The sequence below is a fragment of the Pimephales promelas genome, chromosome 24 (assembly GCF_988280905.1).
Source record: "Pimephales promelas chromosome 24, fPimPro1.hap1.1, whole genome shotgun sequence".
Classification (NCBI taxonomy): domain Eukaryota; kingdom Metazoa; phylum Chordata; class Actinopteri; order Cypriniformes; family Leuciscidae; genus Pimephales; species Pimephales promelas.
Window position 1 is genome coordinate 1,209,410 of NC_142792.1, and position 20,842 is coordinate 1,230,251.

The 20,842-nt window shown below is 41.2% G+C and overlaps 1 protein-coding gene across 1 annotated transcript; it reads right to left on the reverse strand.

The window, feature by feature from the left end:
* Nucleotides 1-6,761: 6,761 nt before the first annotated feature.
* LOC120470890 (chemokine-like protein TAFA-2) lies at nt 6,762-20,724 on the reverse strand. The gene is made up of 6 exons (XM_039660561.2): nt 20,364-20,724; nt 11,172-11,257; nt 10,383-10,538; nt 9,053-9,177; nt 7,627-7,676; nt 6,762-6,955 (listed from the first exon to the last, which is right to left on the reverse strand). Exons 2-5 carry the CDS (start codon nt 11,254-11,256, stop codon nt 7,647-7,649), a joined length of 396 nt encoding a protein of 131 aa, XP_039516495.1. The 5' UTR covers nt 11,257; nt 20,364-20,724; the 3' UTR covers nt 6,762-6,955; nt 7,627-7,646.
* Nucleotides 20,725-20,842: the final 118 nt, after the last annotated feature.

The following is a 20,842-nucleotide window of genomic DNA, read 5'->3' on the forward strand; positions in this document are numbered from 1 at the left end:
AACAAATGAAGAATGGACGTTTTAGTATAAAATTCACGTGTAAAGAAAAGTCGTCTTTATTTTATTTATTATTATTATTATTATCTGGTTTTGTCACGTGACACCCTGAGCGGGGTCACGGAAGGTCAAACAAAATCAGATTTTGAGATATTAATACTGCAAAAGGTGGCCAGAGTTTTGATTGACAGCTGTTCTCAGGATGAAGTGTGTGTGAGTGTGTGTTGATGTGTGAAGCTCTTATCAGCTGCGGTTTGTGTGAATCTCACCGACACTCAACACACACACTGTCCTGACAGAGCGAGAGCAACACACACACTGATCTCAGACACTGATAGACGCTCCACACTCACACACACTCTTCACACGGCAGTCATTGTTACATCTCTGACACATGTCTGTATCTGACGGATATTTTAATGACTAGAACAGAAGAATAAAGACGTGTGTGTTCGTGTGTCGATGGGGAATGATTGTCAGTTCTGCTGTGCGTCTGCTCTACACTGAGATTGCGGGGTACTGTGCAGTGTGTGTGTGTGTGTGTGTGTGAAGCTCTGACACTAAAGTGAGACGGACGGATGAAGCTTCAGTTTCTAATGCATCTGTTAATATTAGATGAGCTTCAGCTTTTAATGGCTGTTCAGAGATCAGATGCAGAACACACACACACACACACACTCTGACTCACACACACACACGTTCACAGACACACAGACTTCTGGTTGTTTTTAGTGAAGCTTATTTATTTTAATAATCAATGAGTCATAGAACCATAACCATGACACTATTTGTGCAACAGAGTATTAGATGTGTGTGTGTGTGTGTGTGTGTCCTGATCTCAGACTGAGGCTCTGCTGTGATACATGGCCGAACGAGAGCCTGAGTGTGTGTCCTCGAGAAGAAGCAAAGTAAAGAGTGTGTGTGTGTGTGTCTCAAGAAGCGAAGTAAAGAGAGTGTGAGAGAGATTATTTAGTGTTTAGCAATGTTGTTGATCTGTGTTGTGCTACTTTCATGTTATCAGTGTGAAGCTGCTTTGATACAATCTGTATTGTGAAAAGCGCTAGGCCTATATAAATAAATGTGACTTGACTTGACTAGAGAGTGTGTCCTCAAGAAGAAGCAGAGTAAAGAGTGTGTGTGTGTCCTCGTGAAGAAGGCGAAGTAAAGATTGTGTGTGTGTGTGTGAGAGAGAGCGAGTTAGTGATAGTTAGAGAGTGTGTGTGTGTATGAGAGTTTGTGTGTGTGAGCGAGTTAGTGAGTGTCTGTGTATGAGAGTTTGTGTGAGCGAGTGAGCGTGTGTTTGAGTGAGAGTGTGTGTGTTTGAGTGAGAGTGTGTGTTTGAGTGAGAGTGTGTGTTTGAGAGTTTGAGTGTGTGTGTGTGTTTGTGAGTGAGAGTTTGTGTTTGAGAGTTTGAGTGAGTGTGTGTTTGAGAGTTTGAGTGAGAGTGTGTGTGTTTGAGTGAGAGAGTGTGTGTGTTTGAGTGAGAGTGTGTGTGTTTGAGTGAGTGTGTGTGTATTTGAGTGAGAGTGTGTGTGTTTGAGTGAGAGTGTGTGTGTTTGAGTGAGTGTGTGTTTGAGAGTTTGTGTGAGAGTGTGTGTGTTTGAGTGAGAGAGTGTGTGTGTTTGAGTGAGTGTGGGTTTGAGTGAGAGTGTGTGTGTTTGAGTGAGAGTGTGTGTGTGTTTGAGTGAGTGTGTGTTTGAGTGAGAGTGTGTGTTTGAGAGTTTGAGTGAGAGAGTGTGTGTGTGTGTGTGTTTGTGAGTGAGAGTGTGTGTTTGAGAGTTTGAGTGAGAGTGTGTGTGTGTGTGTGTTTGAGTGAGTGTGTGTTTGAGTGAGAGTGTGTGTTTGAGAGTTTGTGTGAGAGTGTGTGTGTGTGTGTGTGTGTGTGTGTGAGAGTGTGTGTGTGTTTGAGAGTTTGAGTGAGAGTGTGTGTGTGTTTGAGTGAGAGTGTGTGTGTTTGAGTGAGAGTGCGTGTGCGTGTGTGTTTGAGAGTTTGAGTGAGTGTGTGTGTGTTTGAGTGAGAGTGTGTGTGTTTGAGTGAGAGTGTGTGTGTGTTTGAGTGAGAGTGCGTGTGCGTGTGTGTTTGAGAGTTTGAGTGAGTGTGTGTGTGTGTGTGTGTGTGTGTGTGTGTGAGCACGTGCATCTGACCTTCAGAGAGTAAAGTGTGTTTCTCTGTAAGCACAGCGTCAGGTTTCATGGCCTCGTTCTCTCGCGCTCTTCCTTTAAACCTCTAGGTTTTCATAGAGACGTGTGCGCCGACAGCTGTCAATCAAACTCAGAGCTGTCAATCAAGAGTCTGACTCCATGATCGTGTTTCTCGACGGTTTGAAGCGCTTTGATTCCTGATCAGTCATTTGATACAGACTTACAGTCAAACGCTGCAGTGTGTCGAATGATCATGGTGTGTGAGTGTGTGTGGGAGAGAGAGAGACTGTGTGTGTATTAGAGAGACAGTATGTGTGTGTGTATGAGAGAGAGAGAGACAGTGTGTGTATGAGAGAGACAGTATGTGTGTGTGACAGCCGAATGAAAAACATGATAAATGATGCCGAGGTGAAATAGTGTGTGTGATGAGTTATCTGCTTTTAATGTCTTAATGTTTACTAATGTTAGAACGTTAGCACAAAAATATCATTCATGGGATGTTTGAAAAAAAGATGAAAACACACACACACACACACACACACTCTGTAGTCTGTTTGCCTTTGTGATTGTCAGATAAATGAATTAGCCGAGATTAAAGTTATAGTTCTTCACTCTTATTAAAAATATCAAACATGTTCCTCATATTTTGATGGTTCGGATAAAGCGGATGAAGGATAATCTTCAGTGTAACGAGCGAAAGCAGTGATGTGTCCGAGCCGATGGTGAAGGTCTGGTCATTAGCTCTCTCACACACACACACACACACACACACACACTCTCCTGATTGCAGTCGGATCAGGTTTCTATTGATCGCAGCTTCCAGGCTCTTAATAAAAGCTTTACTTAAACATCTGGATTAACACTTTCAGCTTCGACTCGTTTACATCAGAACAACTGACACTCCCTGCAGAACACACACACACACACACACTCGTTTGGGCTGTTTCTCGGAGCTGCTTCAGGAGGAAAGTGTTTGAGTGTCATGACGACGGCTCATCTGTATCGTGACTGATCTGGAGTCAGGCTCAAAGAGTGTGTGATATATGAAGCTGATCAGAAGACCAACATGAAGAGTCTATTAAAACAAAACCTGATATTTGCATTTCCACGTATTTTATTGCGAATATGATTCCCTGACTGACAGCGGATGAGTCTCGGAGTCTCGGAGAGTTCGACTTTAATCAGATTATTTTAATGGGCAGCTCAGATTAATTGAGATTATCCTAAATGTCAGACGCCATAAGTGTCAGTAAATGTCAATAGAGAGAGAAAGATCTCAAACGTACAGATGAAATGTCATGAGCGGATGATAATATTCCAGCTTTAATTAAGCGTGTGTGTGTGTGTGTGTGTGTGTGTGTGTGTGTGTTTTCATCCTCTTGAGAATCATAGACAATATTGCAGGAATCACAATGAAACAGCAGATTCATTCACACACTCACCTATGTGTCATGTGGTCCCGGGTCACTGTACACACACACACACACACACATATTTGTTATGAGGTCCCTGGGCCCCTGTATACACACACTCACGTGTCATGTGGTCCACCGGACTCACACACACACACACACACACGTTTCGTGAACGTTCCCATTAAGGTATGGAGCCGTCGTGCACCGGATCTGGGCCGACACTGTTGCTGTTTCTGTCTCGTTTTTCATTCTTTAAGAAGCGAAACGCTCCAGATATGAAGTCTAGATTTCTGAAAGCTGCCTCATGATGGAGTGTGTGTGTGTGTGTGTGTTCGAAACACTAGCGTCTGCAGCTCCAGCCCTTCATCACTCCTCAGGACAGACGGCTTCATAAATCCTGCATGTAATCATTAAATTTAAATACGGGGGTCAACAGTCCTCATTATTTTCTGTGAAATATTAAAAACCTATAAATATTTCATGGGGTTCCAAAACTGGAGGTGAATTAATTTGGTGACATTTTTTTAAGCTATAAAAGTTTAAACTATTGAAGCCCATTTCTGCCACATAAATGCTTTAGTAAATCATAATTATGATAGCTGACATTATGGCACAGAAAGTGAAAATTATGATATGAAAATATTGACAGTGGGCGAAGCCACAGAGCGAAACAAACACACAGATCCTGTGAGGGGCGGGGCAAACGGGCAGTGGGCGGAGTCACAGAGCAAAACAAACAAAGAACCTGTGAGGGGCGGGGCAAACGGGCAGTGGGTGGAGTCACAGAGCAAAACAAACAAAGAACCTGTGAGGGGCGGGGCAAACGGGCAGTGGGTGGAGTCACAGAGCGAAACAAACACAGAACCTGTGAGGGGCGGGGCAAACGGGCAGTGGGTGGAGTCACAGAGCGAAACAAACAAAAGAACCTGTGAGGGGCAGGGCAAACGGGCAGTGGGTGGAGTCACAGAGCGAAACAAACACAGAACCTGTGAGGGGCGCGGCAAACGGGCAGTGGGTGGAGTCACAGAGCGAAACAAACAAAAGAACCTGTGAGGGGCGGGGCAAACGGGCAGTGGGTGGAGTCACAGAGCGAAACAAACACAGAACCTGTGAGGGGCGGCGCAAACGGGCAGTGGGTGGAGACACAGAGCGAAACAAACACACAGAACCTGTGAGGGGCGGGGCAAACGGGCAGTGGGTGGAGACACAGAGCGAAACAAACACACAGAACCTGTGAGGGGTGGGGCAAACGGGCAGTGGGCGGAGTCACAGAGCGAAACAAACACAGAACCTGTGAGGGGCGGGGCAAACGGGCAGTGGGTGGAGACACAGAGCGAAACAAACACACAGAACCTGTGAGGGGTGGGGCAAACGGGCAGTGGGCGGAGTCACAGAGCGAAACAAACACAGAACCTGTGAGGGGCGGGGCAAACGGGCAGTGGGTGGAGACACAGAGCGAAACAAACACACAGAACCTGTGAGGGGTGGGGCAAACGGGCAGTGGGCGGAGTCACAGAGCGAAACAAACACAGAACCTGTGAGGGGCGGGGCAAACGGGCAGTGGGTGGAGTCACAGAGCGAAACAAATAAAATAATACTAATAGGGTCTAACACAAAACAAAGAAAAAGGTCTAAAACTAAATAAAATAACAGAATAAAAAAAAAATTAAGGAAAAATAGGGTCCAAAACAAAAAACTAAGAATAAAAAAGTGCTTAAGTACAGCTGAACACACAGACACACACACAGCTTTAAACAGCTCATAAACATACTCTATCACTAGAGAAATTATCTAATCCTTTAAGACACTCATCTTTATATAACCTTCTTTGAGAGAATGCATAAATCTCTGAACATCATTTCCAGTACCGACTGAAAGAGTTGTGGAAGTCATGTGACCATGTGGAGCTTGCTTTTACTTCTGCTGGGATTTAGTTAATTGGTCAAGATTATGTGTAAGAATCACTCACACAGTTTTGTATTTGTTTTTTTTGTTTTTTTTTTTTGAACAATGATCCAAATGTGTGTTTTCATCGAGGGAACCAAACAATCAAGCCTCGATCTATTCACGGGGAATGAGGACCGGAGGACTGGAGGCTTCACACTCATGAAAACACCATCAAATTATCATTTTTAGATTATTCACAAACAAATCCCACACGATTAATTGAATAACAGTTATTTGTTGCATTTATAAAATGCATGAGATTGTAAAGGCTTGTGATTCAGGTCAGAGCTGCGGTTTGATGAACATTGATGAACATTCTGTCGTGACTAACGCTAACTGTGAGCGAGAACAATACCGAGACACGCGTGACTGACAGATGAGCAGCGCTTCAACAGGCCTGTCAATCATCACACACACGAGTGATGCGTCACACACACTTCACCCGCTGCTATTCTGACCCGACCCGGACACACTCCGACAACAGCAGATACACCACACACTACAGCTAGGTCAACATAATATTATATATACTGTATATATAAAAAGTCAACAATTATTTACAAAAAAAAATAAATAGAATTAAATAAAAATATGAAAGAAAAAAAGGGTCTAAAACAAAAAATAAAATAGAATACAAAAACTAAAATTAAAAAAAATCAATAAAGATAAAATAATATAACATTAAATCAAACATGTGTAGAACTAAATAAAATACAAGATTTAGTCTAAAACTGCAAAAAAAATCTGAATAAAATAAAATAGCAACTTAAATAAAGATAATAATAATAATAGGCTCCAAAACAAAACACAGCAAACAAACAAAAAACACTATTAAAAAACAAAACAATAATAGAATTAAATTAGGAAAAGAAAAATAGGGTCTAAAACAAAAAAATAAAATAATATAAAATAAAGTAAAAAAAAACATCTTCTTTTTTCCCCCTGTAAATTACAGTTTTAAATTGTTCTGTAAACACGTTTACATTCTTTACTGTATTTCTGTCTATATATTAGTATTTTCCTCAGATTGTGATAAACTTGGATTCATCATGTCTTTGTTTTGTCCATCAGTGTTTTAATAATGGATTTTATTTAGTAAATTACCTTTTTTTGAAAAGGAATTTACATTTTTTACTTTTTTTGGCAATCAAATGTTTTGACAGTGAAAGGATTGAGTGTCACATGAGGGTCATTGAGGACTCGGAGAGCGGAGACGAGCCGCTCGTCCGCTAAAAGATGCGACAGTAAAGACTTGCTAGCTAGATTAAGACAATCGTAGTTTATTATGAGCAAATGCATCGTTTACGTACAGAAAAACCTGCAGTGGTCTTACTTGATATGAGGATACATGAACATTCATATTATAAACACAGGAAGCAAACGTCCGTCAGCCGGTGTTCGTGATCTGAGAGTTCATCGAGTCTCTAGTGATATAATCCAGAGTGTCCAGGAGTCTGAAACAGGTAAAAACATCATTACAAAGCATGTTTTAACCCCAAATCCACAGTACAGTGGCTGTGTTTCAGATGCAAGGCCATTCACATTCACTACTAAACCAATAAAGTACAAACTCCATTCCCTTTCTCCATAGGGAAATTTATTTTTAACACTACTGTGAGCTACGAGACTGCTAATCAACACTATTTGCTTCTCGTCAGCACACATTATTAAAAATCAGGCAAAGAATAATCGTGTTTAACAGCTGAATTCATGGCAAAAAACTACATTTCCCATGATGCTGAGCTGAAATTCTACCAATCGTGCCGAAAAGTGCTTGTAAGCTCCACCCACTCTCATGGATCACCACGGATACATATGCATACTTAGCAATTAGCCTAAAAAATATTGATTTTAAGTACATAATGGTTTGCTGAAACGCTACTGTAGTGCATTAGATGTCCGATCAAGCACTTTTCAGTTTAATAAAGCCTCCAAACACCATAAAACACCTGACGAAGTGTGTGTTTGTGAAGAGAAGGACTGTCACACACTACCAGCCAAGTGTGTGAAGCACATTAAACACACACCAGTCGCATATTAGAGTTTCACATCAGGCAGAGTTTTGATGGGTTTCTCTAATGATGATGATGATGAAGAAGAGTGTGTGTTGTGCAGGACAGCTCACCTGTATCCAGTTTCCAGTGGTCACCAGAGCTGATCCCGGTCCGGGGAAATCTGTGCCGACCGAAACATGGGAAATGAAAGCCGGAAACGGCATTAGTTTAGTGTTTCATACAGAACAGAAAGATATCCCAGTTCTGAGGTCGGCCTGGTTAATCTGCCAGCGTCTGAAGATAACCGCGGATATTTAGGATCAATAATTAGGCTCCAGACAGGTTTGGCGAGGCCCTTTAAATAATTGATAGAAGTTGAACGAGCTCATACAGTCGTCATAACCAGGAGAAGGACATTTGCATTGGGTTACTATTAAAAGCTTCTAATTAAAGCAGCGATGTGCTCCTCCTGCGGACTCTGACGGCTGAAGGGTGTTGCGGTGACACACTAGTCACTAATGGGGCTGAAAGCTTCATCTACTCGTGAGGCGGGAACAAATGATCCCCAAGACTGACTGATGTGACCTTCAGCTGACCCACACACACCAGTTTTTGTTTGATCCACCCTTGATTTTTAAGTATAAACTTGCTTATTTTGTTCAGAAAACAAGTCATTTTGCTCTTCCAGTGATTGTGTCTCGATCTAAGAACGGTTAGGGTTTAGTAGCAGATTAAAGAGCAACATGTACATGATGAGAGCTGATGAATAGTGTTGAGAGAGCACATCAAATGTTATTATATGCAACAAAAATTAGATAAAACATTCTATGTGAGGGCTGTAAGTGCCCAGAATATGCTAATTTAAAGGTTTTTAATTTAGTTTGGAAGATTTTTGAGGACTAGATTTACATCTTTTCTCAGAATTGTGAGATATAAACTGGTAATTGTGAAAAAGGACTCAGAATTGCATGTTTATATCTCTCATTTCTGACTTTATAACACGCAATTGCAAATTATATTACATGAATGAAAGGTTAAAACTCTTTCCTCTCAGTGTCTGAAACGCTTCGTTGGGAGATTCAGTCTCTCTAAGCTCCACCTCTCTGAGAGCTGCTCTGCTGTGATTGGTCAACAACGATCATTATCATATCTGACTCTCAGCTCTTGATCACAGTGATACGAACAGTAACGATGGCGTGGGTTTCACCGTATCGATCTCAGAGAACAGCGTCTTCTCAGTCTCAGATACACTACAGTGTTTGAGGGCGGAGCTAAGAGACGCTGCTCAGCCAATCAGGAGCAGCGGTGGGATTATGCAAATTACCTACATGTGAGACTGGAGCTACTGTTGAAAGCTGGTCTTAAAGGACAGTGATTTCTTCTCTAAGGTTGGTCTACTGTGTTATGCTTCAGTCTGACACTGTTTTGTCACTCCTGTCTGAAGGTTTCGCTGCTCTTATTTGTGTTTCAAGTGTTGCTATGCAGGTTTGACGATCTGGTTGTACCTGCTCTACAGATAAAGTGCACTTGAACTGAAGTTTGCTGCCGGTCTCATACCTTGGTGGTCTTGATCTTATTCCCGGTGGCGCAGCTCCAGCCTCCGAGATCCGGCAAAACTTTACACTCCTCTCCATCCAGACACGGCTGCATCTGACACCACCACTTCTGCGCCACGATCGAGGCTGCACACAGAGAGAGTGTGTGTGGCGACGGGTCAGTGTGTGCAGCGATGACCAGCAGGTGTTTCAGACACGACGGAGGACATTAGAGCCCAACTTTAATTTGCAGAGAATGTCAGAGACAGAATGTCAGGGAATAGGTCAGACGGCACTCAGGGGCCCGAACCCATCAGAACCGGCCGGGCCCTCGTCCGGATCATTAAAGGGAGAGCTCACACAAGAATGAACATTAGCCCATGATTTACTCGCCCTCGAGCCATCCTAGTGAACACAGCACTCTCCGATCTAGGATAGCACAGACTGATCGAGAGATCGACGACTTCAAGAAATCATGGAAATTTGGCCGATATTTTAAAGCCAATAAAAAATGTATTGTTTCTATCGATGCACCGAAAATGAAAATGTTGGCCGATAACGATGACCGATAATTCTTTATATTTAAAGGCCGATGACCGATAATTCTTTATATTTAAAGGCCGATAACGGATAATTCTTTATATTTAAAAGCCGATAACCGATAATTCTTTATATTTGAAAGCCAATAACCGATAATTCTTTTTATTCTTTTTCTGATAATATTTAAAGGCCGATAACGATAATTCTTTATATTTAAAGGCCGATAACGGATAATTCTTTATATTTAAAGGCCGATAACGGATAATTCTTTATATTTAAAAGCCGATAACCGATAATTCTTTATATTTGAAAGCCAATAACCGATAATTCTTTTTATTCTTTTTTTGATAATATTTAAAGGCCGATAACCGATAATTATATTATATTATTATTATATTATATTATTATATAATTATATTTGAAAGCCGATATATTGGCGGATATTTATATATATTTTTATAATATTTCCTTCAGCTGAGACGCTTCAGATGCGCACTGTTCAACATGATGGATTTGAATTGCTGGAAATATGACTTTGGAATCACTTCAAAATCGGCTTTCAAATACAAAGAATTATCGGCTATCGGTGCATCCCTATACTCTAGTCGTTTTGCATAACGGCTAAACCGAAAATCACAATTATTTTTGCTCAAACAGTAAAATTCCTAATTATAATTCAAATAATATATCAAAAAATTAAATAATATCAAATAATTCAAAAAGAATTATCGGTTATCTGTATCATCCAAATTTCTCACCTCGCTGCATCCCTACTCAGAGTATCGGTAGGGTAGTGTGGTGTGTGTGTGTACCGTCGACGCAGGACGGAGCCGCTCGGGTCGTTCCCGCCACTTGTCCCGGAAAGCAGGAGCACTTGACCGTCAGCGATCGCTCCTCGATCTTGTTCCTGTTGCAGCAGCGATGCAGCGCCACCACCTCACACGTGCCCGAACGCACCTCGCGCACTACTGCACACACACACACAAAACACTTCAAATACTGCTGAAATATAGTGTCAAATAGCTAAAATAACAATATATAGGTATTTATAGTGTGTGTGAGAGAGTCTCTGTGTGTGTGATATTAATAAAAATATAATTAAACTAAAATAACATTATCTAGTCAGTTTTTAAAATGGCCTTTATATTGTTACCTATACTAAAAATGAAGAGAATCTAAATGAAAAACTGTAATGGAACATCAGTGATGGGGTCGTCCGGATGAAACACTGACGTGTGACTGAGGACGCTTTACCACACACAGCTGTGATGATGATGATGATGATAACGAACTATTCTCACGACAGCCACTGAATTATTTACATGCTGCTGCGCAGGACTTAATTACTGCTGACATTTATAAGAGACTGAGAGTGTGTCTGTGTGTGTGAGAGAAAGAGATTTGTGTGTGTGTGTGTAAATATTAGATTAATAAAAAATAGTAACTGAAATAAACCAAAGCACTAAAATTACTTAAATAAATAAAAAATAAAATAAAAATAAATCCTAACCCTAAATAGAAATATTGTATGAATGAATATCATGAATATTAATAAGAGAATATGTCTTCTTATAGTATGTGTGTGAGACGAGTGAACCCACCCTGATGTTCCCTGGATGGTGTTGAAGATCCCAGGAGAAGCAGCAGCAGAAGCGGTGCCAGAACTCTCTGAACTCCCACACTCATCCTACACACACACACACACACACACACACACACATGAGGGACATTAGTGTACATGCAACGGGATCAGGACCGGATCTACTTTCTGAACCGTGGGGTGTTTTTTTGTTGCCTTTTTATTACATATTTTTGTAATCATCATAATTAAATAATAACTAAAGCCGTGTTTGTGGTGAGTTATGCGCAAGCGTTGTTCGGCTCGACCCGAGATAAACCCTCGGCTTCGCTTTTATAAAACTGTTACTCCATACAAATATTCATTTTAATATTGTATTCATAAAATAAACACCAGCAAGCAGTAACACTGATGTAGAGCGCTCACAGGTGTGTGTGTGTGTGTGTAACACTGATGTAGAGCGCTCACAGGTGTGTGTGTGTGTGTTTATGTAACACTGATGTAGAGCGCTCACAGGTGTGTGTGTGTGTGTGTGTTCATGTAACACTGATGTAGAGCGCTCACAGGTGTGTGTGTGCATGTGTGTGTGTAACACTGATGTAGAGCGCTCACAGGTGTGTGTGTGTGTGTGTGTGTGTGTGTGTAACACTGATGTAGAGCGCTCACAGGTGTGTGTGTGCATGTGTGTGTGTGTGTGTAACACTGATGTAGTGCGCTCACAGGTGTGTGTGTGTGTAACACTGATGTAGAGCGCTCACAGGTGTGTGTGTGTGTGTGTGTGTTTATGTAACACTGATGTAGAGCGCTCACAGGTGTGTGTGTGCATGTGTGTGTGTAACACTGATGTAGAGCGCTCACAGGTGTGTGTGTGTGCATGTGTGTGTGTAACACTGATGTAGAGCGCTCACAGGTGTGTGTGTGCATGTGTGTGTGTGTGTAACACTGATGTAGTGCTCTCACAGGTGTGTGTGTGTGTAACACTGATGTAGAGCGCTCACAGGTGTGTGTGTGTGTGTGTGTGTTTATGTAACACTGATGTAGAGCGCTCACAGGTGTGTGTGTGCATGTGTGTGTGTAACACTGATGTAGAGCGCTCACAGGTGTGTGTGTGTGTGTGTGTGTGTAACACTGATGTAGTGCGCTCACAGGTGTGTGTGTGTGTAACACTGATGTAGAGCGCTCACAGGTGTGTGTGTGCATGTGTGTGTGTGTGTAACACTGATGTAGTGCGCTCACAGGTGTGTGTGTGTGTGTGTGTGTTCGTCAACAAGGAAAAATTCTGTTTAATCTCCTGTTGCAGATCCTCTTCGGACTCTTCTGGTCATCAGTAATCCAGCAGTCACTGTAAACGATCACACACACACACACACACACACACACATACTGACGGTAATTACTGGCAGCTCCTCGTATCTCTTACACAGATTATGAACTGATATGAACACCTTCTATATTACGGAGGAGCTGGAGATCCGACCGTTTGTTTCCCGATCGGTGTTAGGATTGTGGTGGAGTAATGAGTATTAGATCATCTGAGACACACACACACACACACACACACACTCTCTCACATACACACACACACACACACTCACTCACTCACTCACATACACACACACACTCACTCACTCACTCACATACACACACACACACACACACCCACTCAGTCTCTCTCTCTCACACAGACACACTTTCTCTCTCTCAGAAATACTTTCTCTCTCACACACACACACTAAGTCAATCTCTCACTCACACACACACACACACACTATAAAACAGCAACAGCGCCCAAGACCCGCCCACAAAGTTACTTGCGTTTCAGATCGTTGAACTAGGGCCCCGTATCTCACATAAATCAATCAATAAATATATTATACACTAATAATCCTATTGTTCAGCGTCAAATAATTTGATTTCTTTTCAATTTGATCTCAAAATGGAAAGAACGATTTGATCTTACGCCTCGAGTGTGTGAACATGCTTACAAACATCTCCAGACGCTCGTCATCTTCGTCAGCAAAACTGAAATATAAAATTTAACGTCCACTATAAACCCTCACACGCTGCTCCTAAACACACACTAACATCGTGAATTACATATTAAACCCTAAATCTGAGGTGGCACTAATATTTACGCCGGCTCTACATTAATAACAGTGTGTGTGTGTGTGTGTGTGTGTACAGAAGCTCGTCGTGAGTCTGATGGAATGACCTTATAAACGGCTGTCGCTCCAGCGCCGGAGGAACAGACTCGTTCCCTCATTAAGGATCTGTCAGAGAGGAACGAGCCGCTTCTAATTGTGTGTTTTATTGTAAAAGCTCTTCATGTTTAATTCAGGCGGTGTGTGTTGAACTGCAGACCCTCAGGACATCTGCATAATTCATGCGCAGAACAAGAGAACACGCCGCACAAAACTTTGGACAAACGCTCATAAGCTCGCGCACGCATCAGCCGGATGAATTATTCACGCACAAATCGAGTCTGGTTAAGAATGAGGTTGTCGTCTGCGTTCCTTCAGTCCCATCATGCCGTTCATCTTCAGGAAGTCACGACCACGGCCGCATTAACAATAGGGGTAGGCGGGGCTAAAGCGCCGTAAAAGAGGGGGCCTGTGATTGGCTGTGGAGCAGATACTATGACCATCTGAACACGGGATTCATGGAAGAGCCAGACTGATCTCATGAAGTAGCGTGTGTATGACACGTCAATTCGTATTTCCATTTTTGGCGTGCTATCAAGACGCATAATCGCTTTTCAGCGTGTTTATGAACGCCGTTGACTTAACGTTATTACTGTATATATAAATATATGACTTACCTCAACCCCGTCCCTAAACCTAACCGTCACTGGGGTTAATGGCATTTATACGGCCCTATGATTTCCGCGTTCACGGAATCGAGGAATTGGCAAATTAACGCGGAGTCTAGTGTTAACGCGGAAAACTTTAACTTTAAAAGCATACTCTTTTTACGACTAAAACAACTGTCAAGGGCCAAAAAATTAATTCCCGAAAATTAAAATGGAAAAAACGGATTTCATGGGGCCCTACATTTATGAGTGTTCCCTTACCATCCTAGGAAAAAAAAAGATCGCTCCCCAGATGTAGATCTACATTTTGCTTCGTTTCGCGCGGACATTTGATGGCGTGTCCAGACACGCGGAATCACTCAGACGTTAATGGCCTCAAGTGCCGTGTTATCTCTACGCATTTTGAGCTATCCGCGTGTATGTCTATGTTTACGAAAAAGTCATGATGTCATCTTGGAAGAGCAGATCCAGATCCATCACAACTATAGCAGACAGACAACGCTCTGAGAGACTTACAGGAGTGTGTGTGTGTTTCGCTGACTCAGTTTCGTCTGCTGGGAGAGAAACACGTTCACAATTCAGAAAAGAAAGTCACTTTTGATTTGCTGTAGAACAGGATTCCTCAAACTAAAGGCCGAGTCTTCAGTTACCCCTTTTCCACCAAAAAAAGAACTGGTTCGGAACTGGTGCTGGTTCGACTTGGTTTGTTTTTCCACTGACTACTAGAGCGCCAGGGAACGACGTCGTTACATCACTGTGTACGTCGCCATACGCCTTAGCTAGAAACGCTTGCAAATACAACATTACTTTCGGATTATCTCTAACTCGTGTACCAAGAAAGCTTTAAAAACAATTGACATATAATAATATATGTAATAATAAATGTAATTTTTTCTGATAAGTTATGTACCCCTGTAATTGTGTCTTTTTTTCTTTCCATTTATTTGTTCTATATTGTGACTTTTCTTCTTTGCTTATAATGTCTTCAATAAAAAAATTACAAAAATAGAAACGCTTGCGTTAACTTCAAGCATAAAAATTACAAAAGCGGACTCCATCGTGTTTCTGCAAACGTTTCCCTTGGCTTTGCGATCTTTTATTATGGTCAGAAAAGATGTTTAGGACACATCTAAACCCGCCCCAGCCCTCGACGTAAGCATGACGTGGTAAAAGAATGGTTCCAGTCCAGCAAAGAGTTGGTGCCGCTTTGGAACCAGTTTTCCCGGCCGAGAACCGGTTCTTTGGCTGTCGAAACACAAAGAACTGGTTTGCGCACCGGCTCCGAACCGGCTCTCAAAATGCTTTGGTGGAAAAGGGGCTAGTGTGTGTCGTGTGGAGAACGAGACGAGCGCCTGTGTCCTCATCGCTCCGGCTCCGCGTGAAGTTTCAATCAATGTCTGAGATTCAGCAAGCCCCCATTAGCTATTCACCTCACACACACACACACACACACACACACACACACACACAGACTCAATCCAGAAGAGAAGGTGACAAACACACACACACACTCCTGAAGAAGAGGAGGTGACACACACACAGATCAATGCCCATCTCTCGAGATCATATGAACGCTGTATTTCTGATCTGCTTTTAATTGCTCTTCCTCTGACGGCAGCTTCAATAACGAACATTTAAGAGAGAATAAAACCGTTCGTACAGACACTGGTGTTTTCAAGCATTACTTTTTAGTTTTTTTCAGACAACAATCAGAGATCGCACTTATCAAACAATATCTTCAGGGTCTTTTAAACTCAAATTACAGAAACACAACGGGGAACGTATTTAATAATATGAAATACAAAGTTTATAATGGCTATTATTGTTCAATAAATTATATTTTATATTATAATGTTGGCATACTGAGACAGAAAAGGGCTGATGGGCGATCGTCACACGGACTCATTTTGCCTGAAAAGAGTGTATTTGTGTTTAAAAATAAAAATAAAAAAATCATATATTGTATTTAAATAATTCAAGCTCCTTTTCGTATACATGGGTGTATTCAAGGGTTTTCCAGGAATTAAATTTCAAAAAGTCAAATTCAAGTACTTTGACCACCTTGTATGAGGCCTGACACACACACACACACACACACACACACTAAACTTATTGTTGAAAGATATAAATGTGTTTTGATGTTCTCCTTTGAGAAGCTCTGAAGTTTTGGTTGATAATGATATTTGCCGACACACACTGCTCACTGCTGCTGGTTTTGTCTCGTCAGCAGTGTGTCGGGCCCTTAGAGACACATCCCAGCATGCTTTGTGTTTTCATTACAGCTCTGAGAGATGAAGCTCAACTCGACGGTAATTATAATCACACACGTTTGTGTTAAGATGCACTCAGAATAACTCGCGTCTCTGAATCGACACAGCGTCTGTGCCCTAGACCAGTGCCACACCTCTGACCCCGACAGGACCTATCATAGGTGACCTCTGACCCCGACAGGACCTATCATAGGTGACCTCTGACCCCGACAGGACCTTTCATAGGTGACCTTTGAAAGCCGACAGGACCTTTCATGTGTCCTCTGACCCCTGACAGGATCATTCAGAGGTTATCTTTGACCCCGACAGGACCTTTCAGAGGTGACCTCTGACCCCGACAGGACCTTTCAGAGGTGACCTCTGACCCCGACAGGACCTTTCATAGGTGACCTCTGACCCCGACAGGACCTTTCAGAGTTGGCCTTTGACCCCGACAGAACCTTTCAGAGGTGGCCTTTGACCCCCACAGGACCTTTCAGAGGTGACCTTTGACCCTGACACGACCTTTCCATCCACCGGCCTTCCTTCTTCAGAGCAGATTCTGTTCAAAACCCTGATCGTGTTCTTGCTCAGAGTTTCTGTCTCGTTTTCCAGCACAAATATCTAAACGTTCTGAAATCAAGACACATTTACTGAAGAAGCAAAGCGATTAATTTCATTACGTTCTTCTATAGTTTTCATAATTCCTCATCAATCTCAGTCTCTCGGTGCACAGCATGAACTTGTTTTCTGACAAAAGTGTGATGAAAGGCGTCAGAAACGCTGGATATTTTTAGACGTGTCGTGCGCGCGCTCTGATTGGACGCAGACGGGGACAGGAAGTGATGTCTGATTATGAGGTCAGACAATTAACCTCAAACTGCATCTGAAAAACTTCAAAACAACCATTATGCTCAATCAGATCACTGCAGAAATTGTGCTCTTCCTCAGTGCTTCGGTCTTGTTTCCCAGCACAAAAATAAAAAATACATGAAGTTAAAATACCTCATTATGCTCTTACAAACCGTGTGTAATAGAGCCGTTTGTGAATGTAAAAACTCTGTAAAGTTGCTCAATAAATAGTTATTGTCTCCTAAAATAAAGAAGAAACTGCTGAAACGAGTCAGTAATTTCAGTCTCACATGTAATTAATTAGCATAATCCCCACTGCTGGTCCTGATTGGCTGGGCAGCATCTCTTAGCTCCGCCCTCAAACACTGTAGTATATCTGAGACTGGGAGAGTTCGGCTCGTGTCGAGAAGACGCTGTTCTCGGAGATCGATACGGTGAAACCCACGCCATCGTTACTGTTCGTATCACTGTGATCAAGAGCTGAGAGTCAGATATGATAATGAGCATTTCTGACCAATCACAGCAGAGCAGCTCTCAGAGAGGCGGAGCTTAGAGAGACTGAATCTCCCAACGAAGCATTTCAGACACTGAGAGGAAAGAGCTGAAGCGGCAGTGGAGATATGAGGAAAATGTTGTTTGACCTTTGACCTGAAACTAAAGTAGAAAGTTTTAAAATAGCATTATCGCGGCACTTTAATTCAAACGTAAAACAGGCTTAATTATCTAACCTTATTGGTGGATATTTGCTCTTGTTTTAAGCGCATAGTCACTTCATTTTGATTAATATTTCAGGGAAACCAAGTAATTTTGCTTCTTCTCCAGTAAATGTGTCTTGATTTAAGAATGTTTAGATATTTTTGCTGGAAACCGAGACAAAAGCTCATATTTGCTTCATCTGAGGCCGCACGTCTACGGTCAGGGTCGATCTCTCCTCGTCTCAATATGTTCAGAGACCAACATGAGTCCAGATTCATGCAGGACTCAAGGTGATGATGAGGACGGCCAATAATAGCACACACACACACCGCTCAAGATGAAGTGTATCTGTGCCTTCATTAAGTGTTTTTGTCTGTCGGATCTGAGCGAGAATCAACTCACAGTGTAATAATAACCAGAGTTAACAAAGAAAAAAGAAGCAAAAGTTGATTGGTTGTTAAGTGTCAAGCAGGCGTGTGTGTGTGTGTGTGAATCAAAGATAAACCAGCAGATCTGAGTCGACTGATAAACACACTTCACATCGTTATACTGCAGAAAACAACATCGACATCAACAAATGCCGATGAGCAGCTGGCGGTTGATTTTGATTGGATCGTTGTGGTTTGCTATTTGACTGACAGGTGCTGGACGGGAGGGGTATTATTATAGCTGATATTATTATAAAATATGTGGGGTTTAAACGACACTGAATATTCAGTAATATTATTATCAAAACTAGAACTTAGCTGCTCGATTTCTATTGTAACATTTACTATCATTGAATTGATCTGCATAATATCTCTATTGACATTTTAGAGCATTTAAATTTCTCATATTTGATGACGTTTGCATAATTGATTGTGTGTATTACTGTGCTATAAGTGTGTAGAAATAAAGCCGAGCTGGTGTTGTGACGAGGAGGAAAGAAAGCTCGTATTTTACACTTTAGCTGACGCTTTCATCCAAGAGAACAAAAGCTATCAGCGAAAGAGCCAATAATATTCCTAATAATAATATACAATGGCAACTTTAGATTAGGAGTATGTGTGACTAGTTTACATTAAAGATTACCAGGGTGCATGAATGTAAAAAACATAATGATGTGCATGGGCAGATCATTAATAACAAACAGAGAAATATTCACGAAATAAAATAAAATAGAACGGTTTCATGGTGACTTTATCAAGGCTGTAAAGCATGCGATGACCGAATAATGATGATTATCAGAACGGTTATTAAAGCATCGGTACGCAATATCAACGACTAGCTTTTTGCATTTGTTTCTATAACAGCTACTTAAAAAAACTTCTTCTCCCTAAATTTGTTCCAAACGTATACACTTTGTTTGCATCCGAACCGTTGATGGACCCCACTGACTTCTAGAGAAACAAAACTACGATTGAAGTCGATGATGCCTCAGAACTGTTTGGTTCCACACGTCCTTCAGAATATCACAGAATTATCATGAAAACAATATGGTCGTCATTATCGGTGACCATATTTACACTAAAGATATCAAATGACTGAGTCTAATGCGATAATGTGTTTCGTAATCATAAACACACCAAAAATATTAGGAAATTATCAAACATGTCATCCTGTCATTTAAATAAATGACTAATTTCATTAATAAATGCAACGCTCACTTACAAAATAATTTAAAAAAAAACACCAGTGTTTCTTTAGAGTACCAAGGTATTTATGGCACTTCCACAAACAAACTTTCTTTCCAAGATGAGTTTCCTTTCTTAATGTGTGTGTTTGTGCGGATGATGCTGTGTGTAGTTCACTGTCAGTACTGTGGTAAACTGCCTCAGGTCAGGAACAAACACTATGGTACTACGTGATTATTACCTATATTTCTATCTATGGCAATTAAATTATTAATTAATAATAATAAACTAAAAATACCACAAATTAAAGCATAGCAGTCCATATGGTCTCACCATGGCTCCTCAACTGTATTTACACTGAAGTTAGTTTCTGCCACATAAGAAAAAAAATATCATGCTTTGGTAAATCTTGAATATGACACAAAAACTCGAAATTATGACATACTAAGTTATCATTTAGATTTTTATGTCACAATTAATTATGGCAAAAAATGACCTAGGTCTTCTTCCATTAAAAGTCACCATGTGCAGTTATGTCTTTTATGTCATAATTTAAACTTTTTAATTTCATGTTATGATTTGTTAAGTCATAATCTTTACTTTTTTGTCAATTTTGATTTACCAAAGCTGGTTTTTGTAATGTTTTGTAATATGTATGGAAGTCCTTGTGGCAGAAATGGTTTTCCACAGATTTTCATGTGAGTCACAAAACATATATATATATATGAAGAGTTCAGATGCAAAAGCCTCTAAGTGCCATTTGAAATTTTCTTCTAAAATGATCATTTTTATTGAGCTTGTATATTTAAGTTCAATAATTTCACTTAAATTGCAGTGATAATTACCTATTAATTGTCATTTAAGTGAAATTACTGAACTTAAATATACAAGCTTGATAAAAATGGTCATTTTAGAAGAAAATTTCAAATGGCATTTGGAGGCTTTTGCATCTGAACTCTTCATACATATATATATATATGAACAGGATGAATCACCTGAGCTGCTCCTGATCAATCCATCCGACCAGCTCGATCAGTCCAGCGAGAGTCGTAGTTCGACCGCTCCAGGGTTCCGGTTCGGTTCTCTTCGGTTCAGTCAGCGGCGCATCGGCGATTTCACATCATTCAGATCCGAGCGCAAGTTGAGCGCGTAACCGTCACCAACCGTCATTAAAACCGCCACAGCAGAAATAACGAGATTATTCCGAGGAATGCTTCCCGCGTCTCCTGTTTGAATAAATTATGACGTTAAAAAAGAGCCGTAAAAGGGCTAAAAAAAGGAGAAAAATATGGAGAAAAACAAAATGCTGCTCTTCCCTGAGCTTCACACACTCACTGAATGACTGACACACACACAATGCATATCTCTCTCTCACTCACTCACTGTCTCTCTCTCTCACACACACACACACACACACACACACACACACACACACACACACACACACACACACACACACACACACACACACTCC